Genomic DNA, 10,300 nt, shown 5'->3' on the forward strand with positions numbered 1-10,300 from the left:
AATAATAATAAGAAATAACCCTCATGAGACACATCTACTACAATAACCAACATAAAGAATGTTATGTTTCACTTGCAGAGCCTTATGTCCCAAACAGTAAACTAAAACAAATTGAAAACATCTTATTATGAATGAAAATACAACCTTTATTACAACTGTTATTTGGTATCTATAATAACCTTGGCGAGGACCATCCTAAAAGGTCCTCACTTCCTATGGTCCTGCATTGACGGGTCTGTCTTGGAAGCACGTGGACAGTCATCTCTCCTCATTCCACAGGGTCTGTAATGTGTCTGCATGCCCCGACTCCACACCCAACCACATGCACATGGCACAACCCCAAATAACTTCCATTCTGGTCTGACTGACTGACTGAAGGCAGCACCCCCCACTCTTCACAGCACCGGGAGGGACAGTGTGTGTGTGTGTGTGTGTGTGTGACAGAGAGAAAGTAAGAGGATGTGAGCTGATATCTGAGTAGAGCTGGTGGTGTGTTGAGCTCACACACAACCACACACGTGTGAGTCTGGCCAAAAAGGAAAACAAACGTACTATAGGTGGACAAATACTCGATAATCGAAATCCTGAGTGTGGACCATTATTTTGAGTTGGATGGTTGAGCCTGACAGTCTGAAGACAAACATCCAGGACGAGGAGGCTCTACAGTGTTTCATGACTTCATCATGAGTCTGGACGTTATTGGCTAATGGGTCAGTGTGATCTTTCAGCTGACAGGTGAGTGTATGTGTCGGCCTGTAGAGCTCGAGCTTTTACCCAAACCCTCAGAGAGCGATTTCCCTCCCGTCTTGAGGCTCAAAAATACTTCACTGTGATTCAACAACACCGAAATAGAGAATCAGAAAGTTCCAGCACAGCAGAGAGGAGCGGAGGGTGACTGTGCCGGAGCAACCTGAGCAGAAACGTCAACAGCGCTTTAAAGAACCAGAGCATTTAGATTGTTCTTCAGCGAGAAGACTGGAGTCTGCAGAACAGTCTGAGCCGAGACACTGGGACATTTTTAGATTCAAGAGGATTGATTTATTTGGAGATGGATGCATTTTCCAGAACCAGAACAGTCTTGTGACAAAGTGAGGTTAAAGTAATCAGGACTACTTATATGTGGTCGATGTCAGGACACTGGACAACATCACATGACTTGAGTTAACCGTTAGACTCCACATCATCCTTCACTGAGGAACATCCAACCCCAACACTCAACAGAAGCCTCTCTGAGGCCTTGAAGGTCTCTTCCTCTCAAAGGTCTCTTACACCAACCCAGTCATGGATCTGCAAGGAGGTCCATACCTCAACATCAAGGCCCTCTGCTCACCTCTGGGTGCTGCCCGCCTCTGCCAGTTAGCCATGGGCTGTGCCGTGATCGCCATGGTGACCCACAGTGCCGGCTTCAGTGGCTCTCATGGCGTGTTCTGCATGGCGGCGTGGTGCTTCTGTTTCGCCATGTCGGTGGTGGTGTTCTTCCTGGACGCCACTCGCCTCCACAGCTGCCTCCCCATATCCTGGGACAACCTGACAGTCACGTGTGCTGCCTTCGCAACGCTCATGTAAGTGTCACGTGTTGTGTCAAGTGTATGGTGTTTAAGTTTGAGACCCAAACCTTCCTGATCTTTTAAACATCTTTGTTTTTAACATTAACGTTTGAAACAACACTTTAATGGTATACAGGTCACCTAACGAAGGGGCAGGAGTGAGTGTCACCTGGTGTTTTACTTCGTGTTGTGCGTTCTTCTGCATAACTTGGCTATAACAAGTGATTTTTTTGAGTCACTTTGGCAAAATACTATTCCCTTTCGTTTCAAATCAGTCATTCTCCCCTGATCTGTGACATCAGTGAGGTATTTTTGCCTCGAGAACTGCTGCTCACTGAATACCGTGCTCTGTAAAACCGAGAGTTTGTTGTGTGCAGAGGTTAAAGTTATCACACTTGTGACCTTTGACACATGCTGACTGATACATTATGGGTTTACGTATTTTATTTTGTTGGGCACTTTCATTTGTAAAGGTTTGCCTTTAATCAAAAACAAATTCATGCGAGATTCGTGTCCCCTTGTCCTTTTTGCTTATCTTTGTGTGGTTTGATGATATGAAATGTTTGGATGACGTCATGGTTACCGGTCTTCTCCTGCAGGTACGTCACAGCCTCTGTGGTCTACCCACTGTTCTTTGTTCGCATCGAGTGCCCGTACGCCGGCTGTCACGTCAGAGACTTCCGCATCGCCGTCACCGTCTGCTCCATCCTGTGCACTGTGGCCTACGGAGCTGAAGTGGCCTTGTGCCGAGCCAGGCCGGGCCAGGCTGTTGTGGGCTACATGGCCACCGTCTCTGGCCTCCTCAAAGTGGTCCAGGGCTTCGTCGCCTGCATCATCTTCGGAGCTCTGGCTAACGGCAGCGAGTACTACCACCACGCTGCCACAATCTACTGCGTCGCCGTCTATGTTCTCTGCTTCACTCTGACCACACTGATGGTCATCATGACGGTGTGCGGGAGGACCAAAGCTGTGCGCTGCATGTCCTTTGACCGCTTCGCAGTGGTGTGCACCCTCCTGGAAGTTCTGCTCTACCTGAGTGCGTCAGTGGTGTGGCCAGTAATCTGCTTTGATGCTAAATACGGGTCGCCCTGGAGACCGTCGTCATGTCCACAAGGGAGGTGTCCATGGGACAGCAAGGTTGTGGTGGCCGTGTTTTCTTTCATCAACTTTGGACTGTATGTGGTGGACCTGATCTACTCCCAGAGGACAAGATTTGTCTCCTCAAATACCCGCGCCAACCCGCGGGTGTAGCACTCGTCTTAGGCCCATACCTATAGTCATAATTTACTTTACACTTTGTGATTTTGTACGTGCATTTATTTGATATTTAAAAGTGGCTGAAGGGGGAGAAATGGATATGAGGCCGATGCCGCACATGGTCGTCTATTGAGGCACTCGGATCCCCCAAATTAAATCTGGAAGTTCTGAGGAATGTGAACAATGAATTTTACCCCTGAGTCTTCTGCCACACCCCAATGAAGTGACACCTCATCCCTCTGATGACCTCTCCTGCCCTCTGAGAGAACGCTCATCATCCAAACAGCCAGGACTCACTGTCATGTCGTACCAAACAAGACACGTTTCCTCTTCCGTCTTGACCTGTAGCATAAACACACACACATTATCCACTATTCATCATGTGTTTGTATTCAAATAATACGTAAAAGTCGCAACTATATATAGCACCTCTGATACTGGCATGCGTGGCATCCCTGTCATCTGAAAACCGCACAGCAGTGATCCACAGACATTACCCCAGCTGCCAGGAATACACATGAGCTGCCTGCACTCATACTGAAGCTGTGAGACAACGCTCAGAAAAGGCCACTGCCTTTATAAACTCTCCGAGAAATAAAAACCTTTTTTAGTGACCAAGTGTAACCTCGGAATGTTGGCCTATTCTCACAGAATGATGACCTGGATCAACGGGTCTAATGGAATATTCACCTCCCATTTTACACTGTCTGCTGGACGGCTGGATGGCTCTTGCGTTATCTACTCTCATAATAAACAATATTTATAATTTATTAAATGTATTTTCCACATTATTAATAGCTCACATTGTTGTTTGTGATGTGAAATCTGTCTCTCTGTCACATTAGAGAATTATATTAAAGGCCTAGTGTGTAACATTTACTGGCAGAAGTTATATTCAGAGGAAAACACCTAAAAAAAGACAAAGTAAATGAAGAATTGTTCCACAATATTAAGGTTCATATGCATGTTCTTGTTGTCTAAGGACGTCCAGGGACCTCAGAGAATGTATAACCAGTGATAGAAGCATTGTGTCTGACACTATGCCTGAGTAAATTTGAGTAAACCAAAGGAGAAAAGTGACATTTCTATCCTCGCTTGTTTTTGTTGGGTTTTTTTTGACCGAGGATAACACCATGCTAACAATGATTCCATGCACACGCACTACAGATATACCAAATGTGATTTGAGCTAAAGGGGAGAAGCCTCCACAAAGGTTTTTAGTCAGGAAATCACTGTCTGGACATTTTTTTTATTTTAATCATAAAAGGGCCAGAAAATGGACCTGTAAGTAAGTGCTTTTCCCCATTTTCCAGAATAACTTTCAATATCTGGCAGTTATTTACAATTTACTACATGTTAAAATAGTGTACTAACAATTTATAATGAAGAAATACCAAACGTTTTATAGCTGTTAAATTTGAAATTTAAACAGTAGAAACATATTTAAAATAACATTTGTTTGAGTCTTTGTCTCAATGTGCAAAAAAGGGTTGAAAAATACAAACTATGTACAGATGTTTTTTCCAACTTTCTCCACTCAAAGACGCTGATTTGCCAGCTTCCTGCAACAGTTCGGGTGAAATCACTGTAATAACCACACATTGGTTTTGACGTGCAACGTCTCAGCTTTCAGAAATATACTACAGACAGGTACAGTATGTCTATATATGTGTATATATGTTTGTTTTTATAGATATGTAATGAAGGTAAAGGGCTTGCTCTGTGAAGGGCACCATGTTGAGGTGTCACCTTGCACATGATGGTGAATGGCAGCACACAGAGAGAGAGAGAGAGTGACAGTGGAGAGAGTTCTGCAAGAACATTATCATTTCTGATGTACACACACACACACACACACACTATATATATATATATATATATATATATATATATATATATTATAGTGTATAATATTTTTTCAGCTGTGCAGAAGCTTTACTCTGGAATGCTTTGAGTAATGAACTCTTATCCGCAGAGTCAAACTCAAATTTACAAAATCACTTTTTCTTTTACTGTGGGGACATCTTGATCCCAGTGTTGTTCCTGTGGTTTATGCATAATATGCATATTGTGTGATGACACCAGTGGAGGTTCAGATACATAATTCATGGTCACTTTCATCACTGTGCAAATTCACTGACTTATTTTACATTTTAACATTTTAAAGACGAGAATAGTTGACAAACTTGAGAAATGACTGGGGCTGGTGACACTCGAATGAATTGAGTTCATCGCAGACTTTATATGAAGACAAAAACTCTATATGGGAAGACAGTTTCATATCATTTGCACACACTTTAGTTTGCTTCATCAGAACCTAATTGGTAAATTAGGTTCTCCTTATATGGAGATCCTGGTGGTGTGTGTTTATTGGTCACATCTTCAGGCTGTAAAAAGGTGAGTGGTGGGGAGAGATTTCATCGATAATTGTGCAGAAGTCACAGAATAGACCGTTTTTATTTTATTTTTGTTCATAAAACATAAAACTTTGAACAGTGACGTGTTTCCAAATTTCACAAATTCAATCCAATATTTTTTATTATTGTCTTTAAATGTAGTACTTTTTTCTATATTGCACATTCTTATGGCCTCTGTATATATACCTTTTTAACATAGTAACAGGTTAAAGTAAGGGTTCAAGTGTGCATGTGCAACATTTAATTTGCACCTCTGAACCTGAGATAAGAGGAGATGTGATCCACTCAGTCTGTCTTTGTTTATTTCCCCTAGACTTTTCATTTCATTTCTGCACCAAACCGCCTCTCTCTCCTGTTCCTCTCCCTCCTGTTCCTCTCCATCCTTCACTCCTCTCCCCGCTTTGATCTTTGGTCATCTCTCTAATCCAGGATCAATGTGTTCGCCTGTCACATCTGAGAGCAGCCACAAATGTATTATATTAAGTCCCCAGGAAACCGCTGTGGCACAGCAATCTGTCTCAGGGCTCAACAACAAATCCAACACCAGTTGGTTCCTCTTGTATCCAAATCTGTTTTAAGACCACAGAAAACATCACTGCGTGATTTCAACAATTTTTGTAACTGTGATGTATTTAGTTTTTTGCAGAAATAAATAACTTTGTTTTGCCACAGAAGCTTTTTTTATAACGTGTTTCCTGTTTTTGACAGCATCGCTCTGATGAATCCTGCAGAAAGCTACCGTGGGAGAGTGGTGCCATTACGGCCCGTGTGTCCTCCCCTGTCGCTCTGCTCGTCCACATTTAGCAGCTGTTCCATATCTGCACTCATTTTACTCCTAACGCCCCGTGGGCCTCTGTCTTAAACATAGCAGAGTATCGACACACACACACTCATGAACTCCGTCATGACAGAGATGAGCTGCGACAGGTGTCCATCATAAGCCTCTTCTGATTCTGCAGCAGGGCTGACGTGGACACGAGGACGGGGACAGGAAGCTGCTGGCTCTCTGTCCTGCATGTCTAATCTCTGACAGCACATGTTGCTGATGTCAGCTTTCCCTCGCAGCCCTTGACTCTTACTTTGCCAAATGTTGTGTGGAACATCTTGGTTCCCAGAGGATCTGAACCCATGCCAGCTCTGCTGAAAAGCTACTACGTACAAAAGAAAGAGTGCTCAATTTGGAAGCTGCTGTAATCGAGGAGCTCAGACAACCGTTTGTCCCTCTTGTCCTGTAGTAAATACTGTGGTTTTTGGCCTGTTTTTACCTCCTGCTAACCTCCAAATGGATGTGAACATTAAAGGTCCAGGGTTAGGGCAGGTCAGGTTTAGTTGTCATTAACACTGGGTTATATTGTTGAATTTTATTAATTCATTATTTTATCTCATTTCATTCATTCAACTGTCCATGCCGATTGACAGCGCAAAATAATGAATAATTCCCTCATACGTTATATTAGGGAACTGACGTGCTGTTTCAATTTGGGATCGATAGTCATAGATAGTATTTGCACAACATTGCAATTAAAAACCGGATGTACCACACATGAGTTACTTCCACATTCAAATGTAAGGTCACATGACTACTGCATGTATATCCTTAGTCGGACCAGAGTTAAACTCAATCTGCTCCACAGTTCCGACCCCAGCTTAAACCCAGAAATAGTAGAAGAAGGTGGGCAAAAAACACATTGCAATATTCATGGACTGATGAGACCGATGTTATGCTATATCCGCTCAAGGAATTGAATATTTAACCCTTAGAACATTTATTTATCTATATACAGAGGCTATAAGAATGTACCATATAGAGTGTCTTATATCCTTCTTTTGAATTCAACCTATAGCAATCTGATGAAAAGGTTTTTTTTATTTCATTTTATATGTAAATCCCATTTACATATTTTAAATGGGATTAAATTTGTGAAATTTGGAAACAGTTCAGAGTTCGCTTGGCTCGTTTTTATGAACAAAAATAGTATGACAATTTATGAAGAAAAATGGTCAGGGACAATGCAGTTCACATATTTCCAATACAAAGAATGATGCTAATGTACTGCACAAGAGGGTGTCAGCTGAGATTGGCACAGCTAAAGTGGCAGAAGATGGATGGATGGAAATATAAAACATAATCAGTACAATTAAACATGCTAAAACTACACTACATAGTACAGTAAAACACATGTTGGGGTGAAGTTGTGTTTACTGTAGTGCACAACTCCTCTGACGACTACTGCGTCATTTGGGTTTGAGATGTTGTGGGAAATCCTTTTATTAGCTTTGGGATTGACATAACACTGAGACACGATTTCTTTACTTTTGTATTCTGTCTTTGTCAGACTGCAGGAGGGAGACATATGAGAGATATTCTGTCTGACTGATATTATTGTAAATATGCATGTCTCCTCTTACTCAACACACTCCCCTCTGTCTCTCTCTCTCTCTGTCCTTTCTTCTTTCTATACACACCGAGACACAAAAATACACACATACTAGCAACAAATAATTTTTTTTTGCGAACACTTGACAAAGATCTACCCGTCACTGTGCGCCCGAAAACATTTTTTTTACAAGGTATTTTTTAATAAACCTTGTGGAGTTCTGTCAAAAAATGACAGAGGTAAAGAGTGTTGTCACGCATCAGCACACATGCTGAATCTGGCTCATACAAGAGAGGCAGGCAGTGGTAAATTGACTCTCTGTGTGTGTGTGTGTGTGTGTGTGTGCGTGTGTGTAGCACTGAATTTTTCATCTTGTTGGAGATTAAGTCTGGAGAACATTTTTGTGGGGTAATTGCTCCACGAGTTGAAGAGGGAAGCGTACAATGTGACTTTTTACAGACTAGGAAATGTTAGACTTACATGACATTTACACTTGATTGGTTTTTTATTCTTTTTTTTTTTGCATTTGATTCAAGAGATTTTATTAATAAAAAAGAAAACAGAATCAACAAACACTGATATTTCCTGACTTTCAGTGTCTTGTGTGTCAAAGGTTCAGTATGTGATACTTAGAAGGGTTTAAAGGGTTTATAACATACTTTTCATATATAATGTTTCTTTAAGTGTATAATCGCTTTAAAAATAATTTGGTTTTCTTAGCTTTTAGGCATCTTGCACATTTTCCATTACTATGTTCAAACATATATACCGAGGCTATTTTTTCCAGCACAATGGGCAATCTGATAAAAAGTGTTTATATAACTATATAAACACAGCTGCGCATAAAGTACTCAGCTGCTTTAAAAACTGGATCGAATTTGTGGAATTTTGGAAATATGTCACCTTTCAAAGTTTGCTTGGCTTGTTTTCATGAACAAAAATAGAAGAACAATTGTCTATTTTGTGACTTCTGCACAATTATCACTTCTCCCACTTTAAAAAAAAAGCATCATAAAATGTATCATAATTTTGACTCAACAACACATAAGAAGCTGAAGATGTGACCTATAAACACACACCCCTAGGATGTCCATATAAGGAGTATTGTATTATTCCCACTGCTATTTACCGAGGGTGCACCTGCGGCACCGATCCATTGGGTTAAAGCACTGAAATGCTGGATGTTAAATTCTCTCTTCACTTTTGTAATATAGACTTTCTGTAAAAGCTGAAGCTGGAATAACACAGAACACACCAAGTAGGTTATATCACTATTGTATCACAAGCTTAGAGTTTATCCACCTAAATTACATGCAATAATATAATATGACATTTACACCAAATGTTTATACAGTTAAACAGTTTTATTAATTGGAATGAATCATGTATGTGTCTGTAAAAAAATGAACTGATGATGTATATCACTGTCTCCAGCTGACTTAAGAGGAACTGTTTCCTGCAGCTGGTTCTGCTGAAGCTCAAAGTCAGGCTATATGCATTCTGCTCTATATATAGAGCATATAGACGGGAGCATATGCAGCACGTCAGTCCGTCCAGCAGCTCTGTGGGAAAATAAATGGAATGTGGTCCCTCAGAAAGGACATACAGTTTTTTTCTTGTGGAGTGTAAATTTAGCCTGGCATGGCAGAGAAACAGGGACGAGAGGAGGCAAGACAGTCAGGCAAGAGGAGGGTCGGTCCTATTAAAATGTGCAGAGGGAAGATTTAGCATCACAATGACAGAAGCAGGACAAGTTCAGGGCTAATTTTGAAAATATGCATCGGCGAAGTGCTAAGGGATAGGAGGCTAAACTGTATTCAAATGTCACGGCTCATTAGCGTGCGTGCCATCCAACTGTGCTTTATTTTGGATTCTGTCAAATCTAAGTCGGGGGGGGACGAGAGAGAGGGAGAAGCACTCTCTGGCAGTCTCCTTTTTAGAATAACAATTCTTCATTCAAATTCAGGTCCCTCAAATATCACCAGCTACTTCAGGACCCCATACATGAAGTGCTGCAGTTGGCATTTGCATTCAAAATGCTCGACATGGACCAAGGACATTCCTGTGGAAGATTTATTTTGTAGGGAATGTGAAATTGTAATATAATGTTATGAAAACATAAAGATAAAGATACTGCGGCCTGACTTTTTTAAGTCACACACAGGCTCTATACACAGAGGTGGAAAGAGTACTGAAAGTACCACTGTATTGATCAAATAATTTACTGAAGTACAAGTAAAAGTACTGGTCTGTATGTACTCAAGTAAAAGTAAAAAAAAGTTGCTTGTTCAAAATGTACTTAGTTGCTTTTTTAACAAGGTTGTGGTTCTTTCTTGTGTTGTGCAAAAAGGACAAGGGGACACAAATCTCACATTAATTGTTTTTAATTAAAGTCAAATCTTTACAAATTAAAGTGCTGACAAAATAAAATATGTAAACACATAATGTATCAGTCAAAATGGGTCAAAGGTCACAAATACTTTAACTTTCTCACTCACTCAGGGACACGCGAGTAAATGTAATTCACTACTTTCCACCTCTGCTCATACACAGGGCTGAGGGTAACTTCTCCACATGATGCATCTGTTTAAGTTACTTCTGCCTTCAGAGTCTCACCATCACATCTACATCACATCATCACTTTTCCAAATTTTCCATTTGATTCCAAGGTCTGTGCTCAAAACAATTTACCATCTTCTTA

At 41.0% G+C, this 10,300-nt stretch overlaps 1 protein-coding gene across 1 annotated transcript; it reads left to right on the forward strand.

Annotated features, from left to right (window-relative positions):
* Positions 1 to 447: 447 nt before the first annotated feature.
* Positions 448 to 3,681, forward strand: LOC122771399 (myeloid-associated differentiation marker-like protein 2). Its single transcript, XM_044028955.1, has 2 exons — positions 448 to 1,562; positions 2,147 to 3,681. Exons 1-2 carry the CDS (start codon positions 1,282 to 1,284, stop codon positions 2,796 to 2,798), a joined length of 933 nt encoding a protein of 310 aa, XP_043884890.1. The 5' UTR covers positions 448 to 1,281; the 3' UTR covers positions 2,799 to 3,681.
* Positions 3,682 to 10,300: the final 6,619 nt, after the last annotated feature.

This window comes from Solea senegalensis, linkage group LG6 (assembly GCF_019176455.1).
Source record: "Solea senegalensis isolate Sse05_10M linkage group LG6, IFAPA_SoseM_1, whole genome shotgun sequence".
NCBI lineage: Eukaryota > Metazoa > Chordata > Actinopteri > Pleuronectiformes > Soleidae > Solea > Solea senegalensis.